The sequence below is a fragment of the Dermacentor silvarum genome, chromosome 4 (genome assembly GCF_013339745.2).
Source record: "Dermacentor silvarum isolate Dsil-2018 chromosome 4, BIME_Dsil_1.4, whole genome shotgun sequence".
Classification (NCBI taxonomy): domain Eukaryota; kingdom Metazoa; phylum Arthropoda; class Arachnida; order Ixodida; family Ixodidae; genus Dermacentor; species Dermacentor silvarum.
The window spans coordinates 66,247,387-66,270,696 of record NC_051157.2 but is presented as its reverse complement, the minus strand read 5'-3'; the positions used below and the strand labels follow the sequence as shown (position 1 = coordinate 66,270,696).

Below are 23,310 nucleotides of genomic sequence, written 5' to 3'. Positions count from 1 at the left end.
TGCATCTCATGCGTATGTTTTTCTTCGGGGTAAAAAAAAGATATGCTTTAAGATGATGTAAATGTAGCAAGTGAAATCTTTATGCCTGTGAGGTTGTGGTTTTCAGCCTGTGGAAATTCATATGAATGACTGTACTTACGTGCACTGCTTCTCAAAATCAGAGTTTGATTTCACTGCAATTTGCAGCTCACTATCTTATTAATTGGGAAAGTTGTTCTTCAGATATCGCAGTGAATAGTAATCATATTTCAGGGGCAGTGCAATGTTTGTTTTATCATACACATTAGTGTTTAACTTGTATTGTTTGTCACTGTTGCATGAGCATTGCCAGCTCTTTATTCTCATTCAAATCGTGATAAGTAAAACCAAAAGGAATAATGTCGAAGTTTTCCAACAGAACAGCAAAAAATAGTCTAGAAACACCCTTGCTTTCTGCTTGAGAAACTGAAAAATATCACTGAACTACTAGAAGTGCGCTTTTGTACCTTTCTGATTCGATGAGCATTACACAAAAGCATTTGTAGACCGAGTTCTTGTTGATGTCTTCTAGCAGCCATCATCCTACTGAAACCACTGTCTAGAACTCGCACATCTAAGCTAATTTCTTTGCTCTCAATGGCTTTGCTTTCAGTGAAGTGAAGAGTATTGATGTGACAAATTTTGATGTCTTTCGTCACCCACTTTCACTTATGTTAGTCTAAAGGTGTTGCGTGACAAAAAAGCAGGCCCCTGTCAAAGAAGTGCATGGGGCTTGAAGATTGCACTCATGCCTGCAGACTCTGCCCCACAAGCTGCCAATCTGACTCCATCATTGCAAGCGCATGTGAGGCACAAGCCCACCACGATTGGCATTCTTGCCCTTTGTGCACAGATTGCGAGCTAGCTAGCCAATATACTAGGAGTATCTCAAAGAGGCTATGTAAAGCAGTCAGAACAGGTTTGACTCCCTGCCTGGGGACTGCTCGCCCCTGCTGGGCCACAAGGCCTAACTGAGACGCTGAAGCTAAATAGAGGGATTTCAGTTCCTCGCATGTTCATGGTTACCTATGCTCTCAGGTGGCATTGGCAACAGAGTGCTTGTACCGTGGTGAACGGTTTCACTCTGTATAGCATGAATTTCCTGCTGTGGATATACAGCATACATAGACATAGACATTCTCGCAAATGTTGTGAGGGGAAAATGAATGTAGGAGAATATGGAAAGTCAGGTGCCTTATAGCGAGTGTTAGTTTTGGATACTATATTACAGAATGCATTATCATATATGTATTATACAAAATGCATTATGTCTGTTTTCCTCATCAGACCACTCAACCCACTTGGGAAGCCCTTTTCTCCGAGGGGAGGTGGTCAAAGGCGAGGCCACGGTGGCAGCCGGAGCAGCTCTGTCACAGGAGACGATCTTCCTTTGCGCTTGCAAGATCTGAGCATGACTGGCTCCGTCATTGGCTCTGGTTCTGGCCGATCACTGGGTGTCTTCCAGAGGTCAACATCGGCAGCTGAGCCTCTTGCTCCAGTGCTGGGCCCCTCTGGGGAAGGCCAAGCTTCAAGTGCATCTGGTGATGTCAATGGCAATAATGTTGCATCATCCTCTATGGACAGCCCCCGAAGGGTTCCTGGCTCTAGGCTGAAGGTGAGTAACTGTTGGCAAAATTGTCAGCATAAACACTGACCACTTGAAATGTTCACTTGAAAAGTTGTCAGCTTGACATTATGCAGTCTAAGCACACTTGTAGCATATGTGTTGCTTACATACTTATACAGCTGGCTTCTGTTATTTCAACCCTGATGTGAGCGACGAAATTGGTTGGACATGCGTTGTCTAGATAATTTTATTATTTCTTGATGAACTTGATGAAACTGATTGATGAACCAAACTTGATGAAACTACAGAGACTTGTTCAGTTTCTTCTGCTGATTTTAAATATCCAATGATATTTTAAATATGTCAAGTAGTTCCTAAGACAAATAATAATTGCCCTCTATTACTTGCTCAATTAATAATATATTTATGTGTGTGAAAGTTGTTTTAAACTGTAAGGATCCTCGATTCTCATGCGTCCCCTGATGTTGTTTTCCCCGCATGGCTCTCACGTCTCCTGTAATCCGGATTCTTCGCATAGCTAAGTGCCAGCGGCAGTCGGTGTGGTTGTAGCATATTACGGGAGATGCCGCGAGTGTTGCGCTGCTAACGCCACCTAACAGAGGGGTTACTAGGGCGAGAGCGGGAGTAGGCTCTCCCTCTTTGGCTTTGGGTCGGGCAGCTGCGTCGCCAGCCATTCGTGGGACAATCCTGCGAAAGGATTAGGCGCAGGTCACCGGAATGGACTAAGACGATCGTTCAAACGCACCACTGTTCGCGTGACCATACACGCAAACGATTAAGCATTGGTGTCCAGCATGGGAGCAAACATGTTGGCTCGCTACCGGTTGCGTTGAGTCGGACTTCCTCGATTCGTCGCACGCCCATCGGCATATTCTACCGGTAATAATTCAGCTGGCTAGATTGGTGTATAAAGGCACAATAAATGCCCTTGTTATTGTCTGCACTACTGTGTTGTTGTTCCTTTGTCCCAACAGCACGTGTGAGACCCCACAAAACATATGGATGGATACTAGAATTCATAAGGAGGGCATTTCTGCAAAGAGATATTCTACTGGACAGTACAGTAGAACCCCGCTGTTACGTTCCCGGGTGATGCATTTTTCCTGCTGTTACGTCGTTTGCAGCCGGTCCCAGCACAGCTCCCATAGAACCCAATGCATTGGTAACCCCGCTGTTGCATCGCAACTGTGGGACTGTTCCCGCATTACACATTGCGAACTGCCACCCCGCGCCGACCCGAGCGGTCATTTTGACTTTTCATGTCGCTTGGCTTGGTGGCTTGATGATGGCATTGGCCGCCCAAAGTGCCGGGGGCGACAACTATGACGTATTTTCGGTTTCCGCCAGCAAAAGTATGGCCCTTGAGATCCGTATTTGCTATCTAAAGATGGCGTCTATGACGCATTGTGGCCCTAACATTGGTTTTGGCTCATAGATGTTCCGTGTAAAGTCCAAGGGCTGATAATGCTGTTGCCGCGCGCCGTATGCTGTATGTGCGAGTGAAAGCGTGCGTGGGGAGCCGACGACCGCGTCTAAATCTCGTGCGTGCAAGAAAGAAAAGCAGGGAGGAAGCGTGCCTTCTTACGTTGCACTCGAGGCACCAGCGAGGGGGGAGGGAGAGCAGGCGGCGTTGTACTCTGGCGTGTACTCTGGCAATCAACTGCGTACTGTGCGGTGGCGCGTGGGCCGTATCTTGAAAGCGTTCTGCGTTGGGGGCAGAGCTCTAGGCAGTGTAGGTGCGTCAGCGGCTCGTAGCTTTGTCGTGCTGTGTGTTCTCGGCGCTCAGTTTGCGTTGAAGCGATAGACAACAGCACGAAAGTCACTTCGGTCGCTTCTGCAGCGGCGTTTCCTCATGCCAGCGTTCGACAGCGCGTGTCCGCGCTCATCGAGTGTGATGTGTTCAAGTTTGCCTGTGGACGCTAACGCCATACTTGTTAATATAGTTAATAAGCGAATGTTTACAAGTTTATACTGACGATAAAAGTGATATCCTTTCTTTGTGTAGCTCTCTACTAATTTGCTATCGCAATCGATGCTTCGGCTTTCGGGTGAAACTACGACTTTTTTTCACACGTAAGAATTAAAATAATGTTGTGTGCAGTTCAACACTACTCCCATTTCTAAATTTTTCCTGTTTCTCAGCTCTTGCGTTTCCCGGCTCTTACGGTTTTTTTTTATGGTCCCGTGAAAAATGTATCAGTGGGGTTCTACTGTATTTAGTCATTTTACAGCACAATGAAGTTCAGTGTTTACACAGGGAATCAGGAGCAGCAAAAATAAATCAAAATTAAAGATTTTTGGACCTGAAATTGAGAAATATACTCTCAGCACTGCTTTCTCCACACATTTAGCTTCAAGCTGGAAAAAAAAATTCAGCTTTAGCTGCCCTAGGTTCAGATATACGGTAAAACCTTGTTAATTCAGATTTCACGGGACCGCAAAAAATGTCTGAATTAACTGTGAGTCAAATTATTGAGGGTATCAAGCAGTTCGAGGGCATCAGACACGCTTTTATTTACTGAATGAATTAGCAAATCCTGTTTCTGTTTTGCACAAAAGCAGTGCAGAAGCTGCAATTATCGTCATCTCGTGACGGACCTCAAGACTTCCTTCACAGCACGGCCATAGCGCGTGGCTTCATCTGAGGCATGCTTTTCATTACCGTGCGCACATCCCAATTATTTTTCGCCAGGTTGCCGCCCATCGCGATGTAGACGGTGCTCTACATCCTCGACAGTTTGCGCTGAATAAAAAAAGTCACAGGCCTGTGCGGCACACGCAGCACAGTCACAGCATAAAAGTTGGTGGAGCGGCTTAAAAGTAGCAATTTCGGCACCACGCACAACAGGGTCTTCATGTCAAAGTCTCTTCGCCTCGTTTTGATAAGAGCGATCTCAACTGTCCACCTGGCGTCGACCGCGAGCTGCGGTTTGTAGTGCCGTCTGCACAGCAGTCTGCTGAGCCTGATGATGCTTGGTTGTAGCCGCGCACGTAGCTCTACGATTCGCTTCTTCAGCAGCGGTTCATACCTTGCGAGGAGACGCGATAACGTGTACCGAAGAGGTACCGAGAATATCTGGCGCACATCTCACATCAGGATCGCATTTATTGCACGCCTCGTCTGAATCGCATCTTGTCGTCTGCGCCTGTGCATGCAGCTTTTGCAGGCGCCTTAACTAGATGGTGCCACCATACTGGCTTAAGCTCGGGTCGTCTGCGCTTGCGCGCCTGCCTAGTGTGCGTTTATAAGGCCTTTTTCTGACTCTGATAGCAAGCGCTTGCGTGGCTCAGTGGTAAAGTATCCGACTCCCATGCAGTGGGCCTGGGTTCGATCCCAGCGGAGACCGGGTACTTTTTTTTCGCATTTTGGGCGATAGCGGTTACGCGGCGGCGGCGGACAGCAATGCCAACCGAAACGGCTATTAGAATGAGCCCATAACAGCTTACGCTGTAAAACGAAACTGCTGTTTGCCACAACCACTGCGGACGAAACCGCGGCCGCTGTCGACGCGATCTAAGGCGCCCTTGCGGTTGTTAAGGCGCGCGGCCGACGCGCGCTCCGAGTCGTTTGCTGCTACTGCAGACGGGGAAACCACAGTCGCTATTGACATGATCATGGATGGCGACTATGCAGTGATGACGGCTTGTTGCCAACGCGGTGCTATGCGCGACAGTAAACTCAAGAATAAAGGCTTTAAAGGCACAAATAGGCACGAAACGTTCTGGCATTGCTGTCATTCACGTACAATTTCCACTAATGACTATGGCGATGCGAAATCCCCCGCTTCGTTTTGGTGGACGCTAACGCCTTTTTTGCTCCTTTGCGTCGCACATTCCAGGCGCTCCGCGCTCGCTCAGCTCCGAGAGTTGTCCAAATTAACCGATGTGCGGCCAAATACGTCCGAATTAACAAGTTTCATTGCATTAAATAATGCATACGCCTGCCGGGAGCAAAGGATGAGTCCGAATTAACGAGGGTCGAATGAACGAGGTTTTACTGTACAGCTATAACGTAACCGTTTATAGTGCAGGACCGGATATAATGCAGTTTCTTCTGACTCCTGTTTATCTTCCCATAGAGTTCAATGTATATGCATATGGCTTATAGTGCAGCTGCATGAGACGAAATACAGCTTATGATGCGCTTGCTGGAAAATCCCGCAGAAAAGCGAGGCAGCGAGTGCTCTTCTGGACGAGATGGCCGAGGGGAGAGCAGCAAGGGCTTTGCGAAGGAGGAGACGTAGAGTGAGTTAACGAAGAAAAAAACGGAGGGGGGGGGAAAAAAAAAGAAAGAAAAAAAATTGACAGTTTCGGCCGAAGGGCGAAGCACGACTGCGATAGCAAGGTTTAGCGTTGCACTTGAACTTCTCGGACAGGCGTTCTAACTGTACGCGGGTCCGACTACCGTGGACACAACATACAGGGGTGCGGCAAAATTTCTGGATTCTTTAAAAGCTTTAACGTGCCATGTAGGGCCTGTAATGACATCGCACAGGCGCCACAATGCTGCTTGTAAAGAGCTGCGCCAGTAAAATTACATCACTTTCAGGTTTTAGCACTGATATTGTTTTGTACTTTTTGTATTTAATAGTTTGGGAAGATTTAAGATAAAAGGAACGTGCTGTGAATGTTATGTTTCATGCCGATTGTTTGTGGGCTGTCATTCTCAAAATTCTGTGGAATAACTTAGTCAAAATCGTAAGACCTGATATGAGCAACTTTAGGGATTGAATAGTGAACAGGCATATATGACATGGATAAGCATATAGGATCATCATCATCATCAGCCTATTTTATTAGGAGACGAGTGAGTTAACAAAGACAAAGATATGTAAATGTACAAAGGTATGTGTATGCATATAGGATACATATACCTAAATATATGCATGGAGCCCCACGGCAATTGCAAAAATTCATTTGAATCGAGTGTTCATATAATTGCTATCGCAATAGAAGAAAAACGCGGCTGCAGGGGGGCTGGCTCAGTGGGGGCATGAGGGTTGCCTAGGCGACAGAAAGGCCTTTTGCTCCGGCCGCTTGTCAGTGGTGCCCGGCCCACACTGAATAGGTGCGCATTGTCGCTCTTTGGCTCTTCAGTTTGTGTGCAGAAAGTAGATACAGTTGCCGAGAAATTTTTTCGGACACAGGCGGGGTCGCAAAAATGCCTGCATTATATTGTAGGCCAGAAGAACAAATTTCAATGGTAAAATCAATTTGTAGATTTTTCGAATTCCAGCACCGCAGAAAAATTGGTTGAGGCTGCCATGTCTTTTTTACGTTATTTTTCTACTTTGAATCCATAAAAAGAGGTTGCTTGTTTGATTCGGGCGCGCGTTAGAATCGGATCATGTACTCCCAAATGAATCCGCAGTGTTTTCGTTTTCTGCCTGTTGTTTGATTCGACCTGCCGGATAATTCAACCAATTTCATTGGTCCCCTCAGGGTCGAATTAACAGAAATCGACCGTATAAATGGCTCATTATATTTTAAGTGGTGTATTATTATTGCGATAGCAATTATATGGACACTCCAAAGCAGATTTCTGCCGTCGCCGTCGTCGCCGCCGTCGCCGTGAGGTTCCGTATGACGTCAATGGAGATGAAATCGTCGCCGCGAGCTGCCGAACGCTGTATGTGCGAGTGAAAGGGCGCGAGGGACGCGCTTTCACGGGGAGTGAACGCACGGCGGAGAACAAACACGCGTTCTGCGCCGTGCTCCCTTAAGGGCTGCAGAAGTAGGCGTCTCTGTCTCTTTCCTCCTTTACAATCGCCCTATATGTAGAGCAAACGCGCCCTCGTCCGACGCGCGAAAGGCCGGGGGGGGGGGGAGGCGACGTTTAGCTGCGGCACCAAGTGCCTATTTATATCAGAGGCTCCGGCAACAGTCACCAACGCCGCACGCATTTTGTGCGAACGCGGGCAAAACGCCGACGGCGTCGACAACAGTTCTGCGTGTTGCCGGTGCTGCTGCATGTCCAAGTTTATACAGCTGATTAAGCTACTATCATTACTCCGTATAGCTCTCTACAAATTTGCTATCGCAATTGATGCTTCGCCTTTAAGGTGAAACTGCGACAACTTTTTGTGAGCAGTATCGTTAGCTGGTAATGCTAAAGGGTCACTGATTCTTTTAGGTAATGTATTGTTTTGGGTGGAATCGTTGCAAGTGAACCTGTACTGTGTATATTGCCCAGAGCTCGCTGAGTGCTGACGTCCTGGGCAGCCCGCTACTTCGTGGCGAGGGCGATGTCTCTGCACTGGGTTCAGCTGCTAAAAACCATCAGCAGCAGCAGCAACAGCAGCAGCGTTTTGGTGCTACTGCAGAAGAAGAAGGCTCACTTAGTGCAACACGCTCCCTGAGGGATCTCGCGGAAGTGGAGGAGGAGGCAGAGAATGACCTGCTACCACTGGGTAAGTTTGAAGCACAGGAGATTGAATTTCCCACTGCCAGCACTGCAGTTGTCACATACTAATCCAGACTTCTTGGAACCTTCGTTTGTTTAACCTAGCATAGGAACTTTGAGTCCTAATTGGACACAAAGGGAGGTTCAATAATGTTGACTTCCATTAATCCTGCCTTGACAGGACCAACAAAATTGGTCGAAAAATTTGGCTGGATGAATTAAATGATAAATCAATTTAACCAAAATTGAAGTCATGTAAGCTTATTGTATAGTATAATCTCTTTTATGCAATTCTGCATAATACGTTTCTTGGGATAATATTGTCACGAGCAGAAATCCTGTGGTTGGTGCTTGGACGACGATGACCGTGTGGCTTTCTGGTGTGCACTCGCTCGCCTTACCATCGCTGTAGCGTTGTGCGCCACACCTTGTAAATATATCCATTGCATATATAATCTCCCCGTAACAATGTTTTTTTCTTCCCCTATGTTCAATGAATATTTTTTGGAGCTTGCTCTGGATAATACGATTTTCGGATGACACGTTTTATTCTCCGGTTCTTGTGAAGATCGTATCAACGAGATCCACTGTATACTGGAGGCCTCAAACACATAGCTCACACGCTGTATGCAGCCTGTATTAACGCAATAGCGTTAACGGTGCCGTGTCGCAGAAAATCCGGCGTCGGTGGCGGCGCCGACGTAAGCATTGGCGTCCGTGGCGGAGAAATTCATCCTGAACCACTCCGACCACACAGGCCCTCCGCGTGGCGCAAGGCGTTAGTGAACAAAAATTGGATTTCTCAAAGTAAAATCCGCCAGAAAAATCGTAAAGTACGACTTGACTACAACCTACAGACATGATAGCATCAGATTGTAATTTGAATGTAGGAGAAAACATAATTCTGGTACTAGGAAACTCAAACACAAACCTGTTTTCCAGCATTTCTACCATAACAACAGAGGCGCGCTCGCATAGGTTACTTGGAAAAACCCCATCCAGATGGCACTTGCCTCCTCGGCAGCGTAAAACGGTAGCGGTGCGCAAAGGCGATGGTGGAGAAAAAAGAAAGCTGCAGTTGCCGGGAAGCCTGACAAGCATTCAGAGATCTTTGAATACTACCGTGTTCAACTCTTAAAGGCAAAGCTTAAGTATTCTCCAAATTTTCTGCTTAACCTCTCTAGCCCCTCCCCCTTTATAAGTTGCCCAAGACTTAGTTCTAGGGGTAATAGTACATTTCGAATAGAATATTGAATTTAATCAAGAAAAGAAGGCTAATATTGAATCAAGCATTGAATACCAGAAAAATTTTTACAAAACTTAATGCTTACAAACTTTGGGCAAGAAAACACAGTGCTGCACGTGCTTGATAGTGTCTAAACATTGCATAACATGAATGTAGCAAGCTATCTGTAACACGGGTACATAGAAATCAAGATATACAGTATGGTCTATTCTCATTAAATGTAACTCCAAATTAGTATGCCAGCACTGGTCACAGGTCAGTTCTCGTACAGGCGCCGACGGATAATTTGGACTGAATGGGGACGGGCAAAACGTCCGAATAATCAAGAGTCTGAAATACCAGATTCGCCCAAAAATAAGTGACTTTATTCCACAAGTGGGCAAGAAAGATGTGCCATATTCTCAGATCATCAGTTTCTGATGTTGAAGGTATCTCCACCTTTAATTTCGTGACTATAGCACAAGATGCATTGGCACCTAGGAGCGACAGCATTTTTCACATAGTGCCAAGCACTGCTATCCCCTATCATTTTCTGGGAACGCTGCTGCCCATCGACGCGTCCAGTGCTAGTCAAATGAAATATATTGTGAAAATGAAAGTATCTTTCGAAAGTGATCGTTCATGCACACAGCCCAAGTTTGTCAATGCGTGTCGCTGCGCGCAAATAAGCTTACCCTTGTCCTAGACATTCTGTGGCCATGATTGTCTAGCAATGCCTTTTATGCTATTTCTTTTCATGCTTTTCATGCTTCATCAGTGGTCAGAGCGATGCTCCGCACGCATTATCAACAGGATCAGCTGGCCATCGAACAGTGGGTAATAAGAATAGCATAGAATTGAGTGGAAGGCGTCACTCAGTCGCGACCCATATCTCGACCATTGTCATCCTCGACCATGTAGCAATATAACCTGCATAATGGCATGGATAAGCATACAGCATACAGCTAAATGCCTAAATACTATATGCGAAGCCCCATGGTGACGGCGACGGTGAAAATTTGCTTGGAGAGTTCTTAATAAAAAGGCTAGGCAAATGTACTAACCGGGCAAACGTATGATCCGAAGTCACTAAAAATTCAGCAGACTTGACTGTAGTTGACATCTATGTAAGGCAAAGCGTTATGTGAATCGTTGCAACATGAGACGCCGACATGCACAAATCTGGTGGGGTTTGAGCGGCCTGAGATGCGCGTCGTTTTTGCAGCTTTGGCAAGTTTGCGTTCATGCTCCTTGAATTCAGCCTGGGTCAGCAGCTTTTTCGGGCTGAGAATTTTGGTGGAAGCTCTGACGCGCGTTGATGCGAGATGCGCGTTGTCACTTCGAACGACCTGAGACGTGTGTTGTTGTGTTAAGACGGGGATAGGAAACCGAAACGAAATTGAGCTGATGAACGTCAGAATACGATGCCAAGACACCACCAAAGTGAGACATGCCACTTCACTGCCTGCCGCAGGCAACAGCGGCATGTTTGTGTTTTCGCCTATTGAGCACGTGCCTACGCTACCAACGACACTATGCCACTCATGCTGTGAAACAGATAGGTGAATATGCTTATCACAGTGGGTTGTCGGCGATAGTTGTGAATAGTGACTTGCGACGACCTGCGAGGAGATTTGCTGGTACCAATATAGGAAACCAACTGCAAAACAACAAAATGAGGGGCTTGCTTGCGCAGCATTGAGCACAAAGGGTTTCATGGCACATGTGGCACTGCACGAGTCTCTACGCGAAATATGCCGAATATTAGAAAAATTTAATAGTAGGTATTCAGTACATGAATGTAATTGTTTGAAAGTTTACTATTTGATTCAATTCGGTGATATTCAAATACTCTTCTCGCACCCCTACTTATTACCCTTCCTCTCCAGCAGCACAACATAGCGCAGCCAATAGTCATCATTCATCATCAGTAGGGATGGGCGAATATTCGGTATTGTCGAATAATCGATCTAATAATTCTATATTCGTTATTCGCTTCGATTCGAATTCAGGTATTCGACATTTTCGAATTATTCGGCGCTCCCAAATAGGCAGCCAGAAGCCACAGACGGCTGGTACTTATCTCGGAGGCTATGCTTCACATCATGGCTGCCATACATCAACCATAAATCTCGAAGGCTATACGTTTTTGCATTAAAGAGCCGGAAATGTGCGACGTAAAAGAGCAGAAACGGCGCTAGCTTACAACCGAAACGAAGCGGCGGAGTCCGCATCGCCATAGTCATCAGCGGAAATCGTACGTGAATGACCGCAACGACGGAACGCTTCGTGCCTATGTGTGCGTTTACCGCTGCGCATAACGCGTTGGCCGCGGGATTTCATAGACGCCATCCATGATTGCGTCGATAGCTGTCGCAGTTTCTTCTGCAGCGGTTGCGGCAAAAAGTAGTTTCGTTTTGACTCAATGCGCAAAGGCTGCGTAGTGGTCATCCATGATCGCATAGATAGCGACCTCGATTTCGTCTGCAGTTGTTGCAGCGAACGGTAGTTTCGGTCTGACTCTGTGCGTGCGTCGGCCGCGTGCCTTAAGCACCGCAAAGTCGCTATTCATAATCGCATCGATAGCGGCTGCGGTTGCGACAAACACTTGTTTCGGTATGACTTGGTGCAAAGCTGTCGAGGACGAAGAGCACCGGCTACATCGCGATGGACATGTGATCTGTTGGCGGGTCAGCTTACTGGCGAAAAAATAATCGGGATGTGCACGCGATAGTGCAAAGCGTGTCGCAAATGATAGTGCGTGCCGCGGCCGTGCTGCGAAGGAAGTCGCGAGGCCTCGATCACCGCTGCAAGAGCCAATCAGCCACGAGATGACGAGAATTGCAGCTTCCGCACTACTTTTGTGCAAAATAGCAAAAGGATTTGCTCATCCATTACACTAATAAAATTGTGCTGACGTAGTAAGCATTTCCTTATTGTTTTCCTGATACCCTGATAATTCGGCATTCGGTTAATTCAGACATTTTTCTTCGGTCCTGTGAAATTAGAATTAACTCGGTTTTACTGTAATATGTGAGATATACTATTCGAACTATTGATTCGAAATTATTCAACCAAATCACTATGCGAATTCGAACCTCAAGTTCACTATTCGCCCATCCCTAATCATCAGTCTAGTTAAGCTTTTCTTATGTGGGTGAGATTAATTTTTGTGTTGGCTGCTAGCCTAGCCAGGATAAATATGTGTGGCATTCCCACTTGTCTGCCATTCGGTTTCCTAGCAGCTTTTGCACCATTTTAATTCACAAATTCAATGCAAAGCTTGCCACAGCCAGGCTTCTCTGAGCTGTGGCGAGTAATTGATGATCGAGTCACATGGGTGTATGGCTTAGTAAACATACAAGTTCGTGAGTGTCACATCACTGGTAATTAATGATGCAGGTGAGGTCAAGCTGCCAACATCAGACAGCTTCCACTCTACATCAACAATGACATCGAGTACAATGCACAGTTCTGAGGAGAATACCCAGGAAGCATCCTTTCGGCGCCATGACTCTCATCCGTCCACAGCATCTGGTGCCGATGCAGATGAGGCTGCCAATGAACGAGCATTCCAGGCAGAGCTGAAGACATTTCGCAGCTGTGATTCACTCCTCAGCATTGCCGAGGGATCCTACACGGGCCTTGGCAGGCATCGGGATGGCTCGCATATTGGTATGTTTGTTTATGCTTCACTACTGGTGCAAAGTTTATTCCAGGAATATTACACAAAACTGACTGGCTGTATGGCTGTCGCTTCTACAGCTCATCCTCTGTGAGAAACACCTTGTAAAGTAGACTTTCGTTAATTCAACTCCGGTTAATTCAATCCCGATCGAAGGTCCTAGCTGGCACCCATAAATTTTTATGGAACCAAATTTTTTTTATTTTGATCCTAAAATTGGCCTTCATCAGATAATTGAACTTGACCAGTCAGCATGCATGTGCCAGACCACTATGGTTAACCCAATAGCGACCCTTTAGTGGGCCGCTACAGTACACAACGGACGATCTGTTTACTTTACTGTGCTGTTTGCCCATATGTTGTGGAAAAGTATATATCGGCCAAATGGGACAGTGCGTGAACACAAGACTTATGAAACACAAAAGGTCACTGAGGGGTAACATTAATTCCCACATTAAAGGGCATTGTGCACAGCATGGGTGCTCACTGCTTTACGATGACATTACGATTCTTTTGTACCATAAGGATCAGCTGACCAGGGAATTAGTGGAAGCCTTTCACATTTACAAGAGAAAAGAGGGTTGTATAAGTCAAACGTCTGTTCTTCTGAGCCACAGTGAGGTCGCCTTTTTGGAAGGTCACTAGAATAAATTTGTAAAAATGAATGTGTTAGGGGTACAACGACTAGGATAAGATTGCACAGCGTGTTGGATATCTTACCTATCTTTGACGTCGGAGGCTGCGCGGGTATATAAAGATAAAGTGTTCGTTCTAAAATAAAATAGTTGCGAGTGCAGCGAGTGTCGTGTATTCTCATGTCTCTCCACTTTGTCCTGGTCAGTGCGCTGCTTCACCAATACGGTATGATGATTAATCACCAACTCGCCCAACTTTCCACATTACTAGTATGTACTATTGGAGCAATCCTGGTAAAGCTGCAGGGCTGGTAATTGACAAATTTTCGTATCAGGAGCTTTTAAATTGCACCTAAGCAAGTAGACTGTTCGCCTGGGAGGGTGTTCTGCAAGTGTCCACAAAGTGGACATGTCTATTTCGTCCTCTGCTGATGGGCTGATTGACTGGGTCAGGGTACGCATGAGAAGGGGACAGGCATCCCCAGCCAATGAGCAAGCACTCCAACATCAGACGAAATGGACATGTCCACTTGGTGGACACTTGCAGAACATCCTCTCAGGTGGTGAGCGCATATGACAAAAGTCGCAGCATGTCGCCTCCGAGATTGTTCACTGTGCCACAGCCAGTTGCAGGCACTGCATAATATCGGAGGCCATGCGTTCTAGGTCATGCATTATTACTTCCGGCGAGCAGTAATTGCAGCTTTTTTTTTTTTTTTTTTAGTTCCAGCGTCGCAAACTGCCATTTTTGGAAGCTTTTCATGACTCATTTACTATTTTGCATGGAAGCTCGTCTATATCTACACTATCCAAAATAAGGCTGTTTTGTGCAAATTCACTTGAGAGCTTTTTGCCTACACACGAGCTTAACCTGTCCTATTCAGCAAATGCTGACGAACTTGGTAGGCATTCTCACAGTAGTTGACAATTGGTTACCTGCAGAGCTGAATTCTGCTTCTATGGCTGTCAGTCTAGCTCGTGCACATGATGTCCTATTATCCATGAGCCATTCATACAAATTCGTGGCAAGCTTCCTGCACACTGCCTTGACCATCACGCCTATCCAGCGCTGCTTTGATGGTCGTCACCAACTTCTGTTACGGTTTGGGCCTTAGCAGATGCAGATTTATTCACTGTGGCCAAACAGGACTTGGAAAGCCAAGACACTGCCTTGCCAACAAAAGTGAGAGTACAGAAGCCAACCAGAATTACGCCAACATTTTTCGCAGCAACCTTTTTTGCGACACTGCATGGGAATTGCATCTAAAAAATGAAGTGACACACTATACAACATCCAAGCTCTCAGCCACTTTTGTACATTGGTTTTATGGAGATGATGGTGGTGTAACTCTGCACGTGGTGTAAGTTGATTCCACAGAGCACCAGGGAAATTTTAAAGCATATTTTTTGTCATTGAAGAGCGCCACAGACCATGTGGCACATACCGAGTGCTCCAAGCTGGCATCAGAGAGAGTTCATTGAAAAGCAGCGCATACCCAGTACCACATACCTAGTGACCCAAGTTGGTCCGACGGTTGGTTTCGAACCCTGTTCCCTCAGCACAGCAGCCCCCATTAGTCCATGGACTACCCATTAACCAAGTTGGCTGGAAAACGGTAAGAGGCATGTATAGGGACAGACAGGCAGACAGTCAGACCTCGGAAAGTGCATTAAGTACCCTAAGAATGCCACTCACACTAAAGCTAGTCGGCAACTGTACATAATTCTTGAAGTGGACATCTACAGCTTGTGCGAAGGTAAAGCATTTTTCATATACAGCCTCCATATGTGTACAGCCATGATTTATGGCTAGACCATGTCAGTTGCACTGGATGTGCTTTCGTTATTTTGTTTTATTTTTGGGGAGGAGGTATCAACTAGATACCATCGCCATTCTGTGTCCCTTAGCTCTGTGTCTTTTCGTCTTTCTCTCTGCGCAGCCATTGTGTACCAGATCCGGAGGGTGGACTTGGAGGAAGGCTCATCCATCTACTGCCTCTGGGTGTCACGTGACCTTGAGGTGGATAGTTGTCCACCACAGTACCCGACTCCGTCCTCTCCGCTGCGCTCCTTGACACTTGGCTCGGTCAGCTCCGACACCGAGGTGTCGCGAGAGGACGCCAGCGATTGTGTGAGTCATTTCTTTCCATCTCTTGCTTTCGAGGGCTTTGTATGCACTCATATAACAATCTTACTTTTAGGAGGAGCTTGAGTGAAGTCCCACAGAAGTAGTGCGTGAGTTTATGGGCACAGGAAATATTTGCTGCACAGGCAGAAGCTGTGCAGAACTTTATTATGTTTGGGGGCATTACAATACATTTTGATCCTTTTGCTGTGTCTGCTGCAAGACAGAGTTGTGGAACTGTGCTGCATATGCCACCTTTGTAACGAGCACCATGAAAGTGCTGAAAACGAACACCGTGAAAGGCGGTGAAAGTTTACAGGACACTGGATTTGTGAAAAAGCCAAATTTCTGCGAAGGCTGGGCGCATAGCCTCAATTAAAAGTTTTACTGTGAAATGATTCTGACGTGCTTGCGAATTTAAAGTGTAATTTTAGTGTGTGTGATTTTGTACGGGCAGTTGAGGGCAGTTGAGGGCTACCTTACATGAAGATTGATTCAGTCACATGTACATTGCCTGAAGCATCTGAATGTGACATCTACAAGAAAAAAGACAAGTACTTTGAGAATAACTCTAAGGTGTCGTGTATTTCTTTGTTTTTCTTTCATTAACCTTCTGGAGAAGATAAATTGGCGTTAGCACCATCTGGCTGATGAGCTTTCAAATGATTTCAGAACTTAAAAGCAGCGGCTTTGTTGAGTGTTTGTAGACAACAAGCAAAGTTAACCTGGCTCTTTCTGTCTTCTCACGTGCAGCACACGGATAACAAAGGCCCTGCCGTGCATGACGAGTCTGTTGAAAATGAGGCTGAGTACACAAGTGGGCTCTACGCTGAGCATTACACGACCTTGCAGCAGATTGGCAAAGGTGCTTACGGATGCGTCAAGATGGCATACCGCAACTCGGACCGTCTCCTTGTAAGTTACTAAAGTGCTGTGCTTGGAACGCGAGCCCTGTTTGTATAGGCCTAAATGAGTATACTTTGTTGTGTAAATCTATTTGGGCATTTGTAGTCGACTACTGGGCCTGCTGGTGTCCATAATTTAACTAGGTGTTTTATTTGCTTATTTTGTTAGTAACATGAAGAATTGAATTAGTTGGTTATGGATTATTGTGAGTGCTGCAGCGCTAGTTGAGACATGGACAAAAAGTGCAAAAGAACGGATAGAGGATAAGTGCTGAATTTTAGCTTAGCTCTTATTGCTATTTATATACAGTGCATTTGTGTTAAACAGAACCTCAAAGGACCAGAGAAATAAGTTCTATTTGGAGTTCATTTACCGAGAGATTGAGCTCAAGAGCACACAAGATGCTCTTTTGAAAGGGGCAGATACTTTATTGTCAACAGCAGATAATAGGTGTGGCAGATCTCATTAGAAAGCCTCTTACAACGTTACTACATGCTAGCAGCCAGTTACTAGAGCTTGTCACACAAAACATAAGCACAAAAATAAGGATTCATTTAGTAAAAAAACATGCCATTTTAGTGAAGCAATCACTCTCGAAGTCATCAATAACTTTGATCTTCGTCTCCAGTGTGAGCACATTGTGCTGACATTTCTGTGCCACCATTGGAAACGCTTAGCAAACTCGCACTCATATGCTCCAGTATGGTCGTGCTACGTGGTGCGGACCAGCTTTGTCCTTCACCAGCTTGACCGACGGATACTAGCCACATCCATCTTACACATTTTCAAGCGCTATCAATAGCTCAATACGAAGCGAATTCTGCCAAGGCATCTAACCATGAGCATCTTATCAGAAACTTCAGGTCAGACCACACGCATGCTTGCTAGCATGTGTGGGCTGACCTTAAGTTTTGCGCGGTTCGAGGCGAGTTGAGTGTTCAAAACTAGTCGACATAAGCGAGACCCTACGGCTACGACACCGATAAGCAAGGTGGCCAAAGTTTAATTTCTACGCGGGCAGCCGCACCCGAGCATGAGCACACAATAGTCGGCTGCTTCCACAAGTGCATAATTATTATCGAAATTCGAACTTCAGCCTGTAATATACACAGTAACTGTAGGAAGAAGGGCACTGATCCGAACACCCTTCTTGATGGATGTCAGCTATTGGCCAATAGCAGCCACATGTGGGAATCTGCTATATTACAAAATAAAAGTGTCGAGAAAAGAGTGAGAGGCAGGCTTCTGTTCAAAAGAGAGCGTTCAAGAGAAAGGTGACTTTGCGCTCTGCTTGCGAGCTCCACACGTCGTGCACGACTGCAAAACTTGGCTGAGATGTTCACAGGAGCGTATGCTATCTGTGGACTATGTTTTTTCACCAAGCCCGAGGGATGGTTCAGGACCCTTTTAAGTGCAGGAACTTCCGGGGCAGACAATGACACGCGCGTGGTGCAAAGATGCGTTAGTGACGCCATTACTCTGCAACTGTGCTAGAAAATTCCGCATGCTGCGCTAATTTGGCGAAAGGCAGAAAAAATTTGCTGCGCAGCATGAGGAGTTGGGGTCTGGGGTCTGCAGCATGCGGCGACATCGGCAGACCCCAGCGAAACAGCGTAGAGGCGGACTCGACACAGTAGCGACGCGGCACAAAAACAGCTGTCGATCACAACAGCCGCTAACAGTGGGACAAATTGGCTAGAATGCTATAAGACAGTGCGCTTATTAGCGATGACATCTGCTGACCTCAGCGGAACAGCGGAGAACAGTGGTGCAACACAAGGCCAGCCGGCAATCGCGACAGCAGCCACAGCAGTGCTGAAAGTGGCTGACAACAACAGGACTTAGCCAGACTGCAAGAAAACATCGAAACTACTAGTCATTATGACTGCGAACCGCAGTAGTGTAGTAAAAGACCTCACAGATGTAGAAAGCATGGCAGCGACTGTAAAGGCGGCTTCCAATGCTGGCATGTGCTATCAGACGAACTGTGTGAGGATAGACGCAACATTCCCGACGATGGCAGAATGAGATATCATCAAGCGGCAAGCACAGCAAAAAGCAGCGGAACTCTCCTCTATCTTGGGGACGGAGCGCAAGGTGAATTTTCTCGCAAGTGAGTGCTGTACCAAAAGAGCGTTCACCACAACGTACATTATCGTCGACCTCAATATGTTGAACATTTTTGTGGAATTTACTGCTTGCCGAGTGTGTCGTGAAGCTGTGCGGACATGCGGGAGTATGGCATAGCTGTAAAACTAAGGGTTTGATGCATAAATGGCACATGCGGGAGTATGGCACAGCCGTAAAACTAAAGGTGTGATGCAGTAACTGCGATGATTTGGCTCAGAATGGAGCTTGCGATGAGTTGACGGTGCCACTGGCAACTGCAAACCCGTCCCGAGATCAATGTTCCTGCGATGCTTGCTATGCAGAGCACTGGAAATGGAGAGACAGCGCTGAATTTTTTGCAGCTATGGGTGTTTTGCACTGAGGTCTTCACAAGAGCTTTCAGCATTACCTCAAAACAAAGCTGAATCTAGCAGCTACAAGAGCTTGCAGTGGTTATTTGGCAAAATGTGCCACTGTAGTCAAGGGCCTATACAAAGACCTGAATTTTGGCAACCCAAGGAACACTGCAGTCTCTTTTGATGGAAGTTGGCGTACTAGGGGACAGACTTCTCATATAGGAGTGGCCACTGTGATAGTTTTTTTTCTCGGTATGTGCTAGGTTATGTTGCACTGTCAAATTTCTGCATTGGCTGTGAATGTGGCCCAAAACCAGATAGCCCTGAATATGCTGACTCGAAATCACTGCATTCATGCCAAAAGAACATCTTGTGCAATGGTGGCCAGATGGAATTAGAGGTCGCAGTGACTTTTATTTTAGCATTTCCTTTCGCTTCACAGCTTCGGATACACAACCATGCTTTGTGATGATGACAGCCAGTCATACAATGCCATCAATGAAGCAAAGAACTGTTCAAACCATGTACAGAAATGCATGGGGACTGCACTGCGGAACCTTGTGCAGAAAGCGCAAACGGAAGAGCGGAGGCTGTATATCAGTGGTAGAGGCCGTCTGACTGGTGATCATATCACCAAGCTGACAAGCTAGTATAGCTAGGCTCTCGAATCTCATTCTGGAAATGTGGACCACATGCACACTGCAATATGGGCTACATACTATCATGTGATTTCTGCTGATGAGGAGCCTGATTTATCCTGATTCGTGGTGCAAATACAATGCAGCCATTGCAAGGAATGAGATTCCACGAAAGTTCAAGTACAACCTGTCAAGAGGCTGTAAGCGATACACTACGTCCAGTTTATGAGTGTCTGTCAGTAAAAAGCTTCTACATAAGTGCCAGAGAGAAAGACTGTGGGGTGTCAAATATGCCCTTGGGACTAAGGAACGACAACACAGCAGCATGAACAATCAAAAAGACATTTATTGCGCCTTTTATACACCAATGTCAGCTAGCCTAATTACAACTAATGGAACGTGCCAATGGACGCTGACGAAGCCAGATTCTAGGAGATTCAGGAACCATGTGGGGAAAAGCAACATCAAGGGGTGCGAGAGAGTCAAGCGTCCCTACAAAACTCTGGAACGCAAATGAGGCACTGCATTCAGTCTTCCAGAGCCTGACGAAAAAAGACAAGAATGCGTTATTGTTTGCTGTTGAAATAGCTGTGGCAGAGGCCGTTATGCATTCGCAGTGGCCGCATTTCGATGGAGGCGAAATGCAAAAACACCTGTGTGCTTGTGTTGTAGTGCACCAGGTGGTCAAAATTAAACCGGAGCCCTCCACTACGGCGTGCCTCATAATCAAAACTGGTTATGCATTTAAGTCTCGGCAACCATGAGTCTAGTTCACTCATTCCGCGTGAACTGCAGCTACAGCAAACATATAAAGGCAACCAGAGAGCAGTTGAGAAAGACAACCGCCGTGCAGTAAACTCGGACTGAAAGCATGTGTACTAGGCAGCCGCAATGAAGCAGCGCAGACAAAAGCCTGCTTCAGATTACTCCCCAGGGGCTTTTTGATCTATTTTAATTGGTGTTTTCTGGTTCTGAAGCTTGAAATGTATATTTTTCCAGTATTATTTTAGTTGAATCTGGCTGGATGTGCTGGTTCATGTCTTTAAAGCTGTCTAGTTCACCGCTTTTTCATTCATGTTTCTGTGTGCCAGGTGATAACCAAGTTCATCCGCAAGTGCAAGGTGTATGAGGAGAGCTGGGTACACGACCAGATGATGGGGAGGGTTGTGCCACTAGAAGTGAGCCTACTGACCACGCTTAGCCATCCCAACATTGTGCGGGTGTTGGATGTCTTCGAGAACAGCTCCCACTTCCAGATGGTCATGGAACGTCATGGGGCTGGCATGGACCTCTTTGAGTTCATTGACAGGGCGCCGTGCCTTGATGAGCCCCTTGCCTCATACATCTTCAGGCAGGTATGTGAAATTTTTTATAACTGTCAACAGTTATCTGCAGCACTATATGTCATGACAACATTGTTCCCCTGGTGACAACAATATTATTATGATTGCAGTTATCACAATTACTGCTAGCAGTGACAGTAATTTTTATGAAGTAATACTGCTTCCTTTGCCAGCTGCAACAAGTTAATGATGAGGAGAACTAGTCACAATTATCCAACCCAAACATTATTTCTCGAATTCTTGGTCCAGGAACACAAATGCGAGAATGTGCCCTCTCCTTGCTAGTAGTGTTGACTCGTTTGCTGCATGACAGTTCTGGAGTCCCCCTTGTAACATTTGCTTGAAAAGCTCTCCACCATTCGTTGCAAGTTCAGCAGAATCTGATGACATCAGCAGAAATTGAGCATGTTTCATTGTCATGAGACAGATGTCTAGGCTTGTCATGTAAAGATAAGGAGAGCACCTCCATCATGCTAGGCTCAAATGGACTCAAGAGACAATGTGAGCTTCATATATCCCCAAAGATCTGCAGCTTAGTGCGTGGATGTGCACCTAATTAGAAGGGACTGTGTGAAAGTAGTACAGAACAAAGTTTTGTTTTGTTTGTATGTTCTTTTAATGCCTACACTTCTGCTGTCACTGCAGCTTTTCAAAGAATTCTTGTGGAAGAGCTTTCCCTAGTTCTCTCAGAATATTAGTTGCATGTATTTAACCTCACTCATTTCACTTCTTTAAGTTTCTGTCAACAATTTTAGTAAAAAAGAAAGAAGATAAAGCAGCAGGAAGTGAAGATAAAATAAATATTCAAACTACAGCGTCCAGCATTTGCGTAGAAGTACAATGGTGCTGGCTGTAGAAATATCTTCATTTTTAATTTTAATGCATTATACTTGTGACTAGATGAGTCAGATTATCACCTTCCATTTTATAGTTAGCTCTTCCTTTTTGTTTTAAGACTGTGCATTGCATTGTGCAACCTTCTTTTTATTTAAACTTCTGATTCTGTCAGGTGGCGAGTGCCCTGTCATACCTGCATGGCCTGCACATTCTTCATCGCGATGTCAAGGACGAGAACATCATTATCGATGAGCACTTCAACGTGAAGCTTATTGACTTTGGCTCTGCTGCATTTATGGCTCCTGACCGCCACTTCACCACCTTCTGCGGCACCGTCGAGTACTGCAGCCCTGAGGTACTGTGTTGTATGAAGCATGCTCACAAGGTAGCCCTACTAAAAGCTCTTCTGCAGGCAACAACTGGGCTTCCAGCTGTGCCTGTCTCATCTGAAAAACAACCGCCAATTAATTTTAGTCGAATGCTTGCCTTCAAATACTGTATTGCAATACACCTTGATTTGAGCAAAAGGCAAAACGATAAATGTTTAAGATAACTGCTTAAGAAATGCTAGATAACTCAGTCAAGACAAATTTATAGTACAAAAGTTCCAAGGTGCTTTGATAGTTGACAAGATTGAGGACTTGCATGCCGTGTGCAATACTTGCTGTGTGCCGGAAGTGCTTGAGTGTAGTGATAAATTGTTGTTGTTTATTCTCTTTCTGTTGCCTTCTTTCTTTTTATAGAAATCAACATTCCAACTATTACAAACATTTATTCACCATAAAGTTGGGAAAGTTATCAATGATGCAACCTGGGTAGCCAATCGTAAATCACGCCCAACTGACGTCATTTGGTCGCCATGCGTCACTTGGTCAGGGGCAGCAGAAAACTCAGGGGAGCGGTGCCACTGCGATCGGTAGTGATGTACATTTTTAAAACCTTATAATAAAATTACACGCTTTGTGCGGAGCACCTCAATGCACCACTTAATGATCACAAGGACCTACCCTAAAGACTCAGTACGTTTGTATAAAATCGTCAAAATCATTTCAGGGTCCCTTTAATGCTGCTTCAACAGCCGTCAATCTAGCCCATACGCATAATCTTGGGACTGATGAGCCAAGTGTGCGAACATACTTGCGCCAAACATTCCGTGATGGCTTGCAGCTAGTGATGGGCGAATAGTGAATTTGAGGTTCGAAGCAAATTCGAAGCGAATAGTGATTTGGTCGAATAATTTCGAATCGAATAGTTTGAATAGTATATATCACATATTACAGTAAAACATAGTTAATTCGAATTTCACGGTACCGAAAAAAAAATGTCCGAATTAACCGAATGCGAAATTATCAGGGTATCCAGAAAACAATAAGTAAATGCTTAGTATGTCAGCACGATTTTGTTGGTCTAATGGATGAGCAAATCCTTTTGCTATTTTGCAC

General features: G+C 45.6%; 1 protein-coding gene across 2 annotated transcripts in view; it reads left to right on the top strand.

The window, feature by feature from the left end:
- Nucleotides 1-23,310, top strand: part of LOC119450184 (PAS domain-containing serine/threonine-protein kinase) — a 75,702-nt gene that overhangs the window by 38,263 nt on the left and 14,129 nt on the right. For both annotated transcript variants that reach the window (XM_037713562.2, XM_037713563.2), the window contains 7 exons: nucleotides 1,306-1,633; nucleotides 7,800-8,016; nucleotides 12,637-12,909; nucleotides 15,495-15,685; nucleotides 16,433-16,594; nucleotides 20,780-21,043; nucleotides 22,041-22,223. In XM_037713562.2, the coding sequence (XP_037569490.1) occupies nucleotides 1,306-1,633; nucleotides 7,800-8,016; nucleotides 12,637-12,909; nucleotides 15,495-15,685; nucleotides 16,433-16,594; nucleotides 20,780-21,043; nucleotides 22,041-22,223 (1,618 nt within the window). The remainder of the gene's footprint in view (nucleotides 1-1,305; nucleotides 1,634-7,799; nucleotides 8,017-12,636; nucleotides 12,910-15,494; nucleotides 15,686-16,432; nucleotides 16,595-20,779; nucleotides 21,044-22,040; nucleotides 22,224-23,310) is intronic.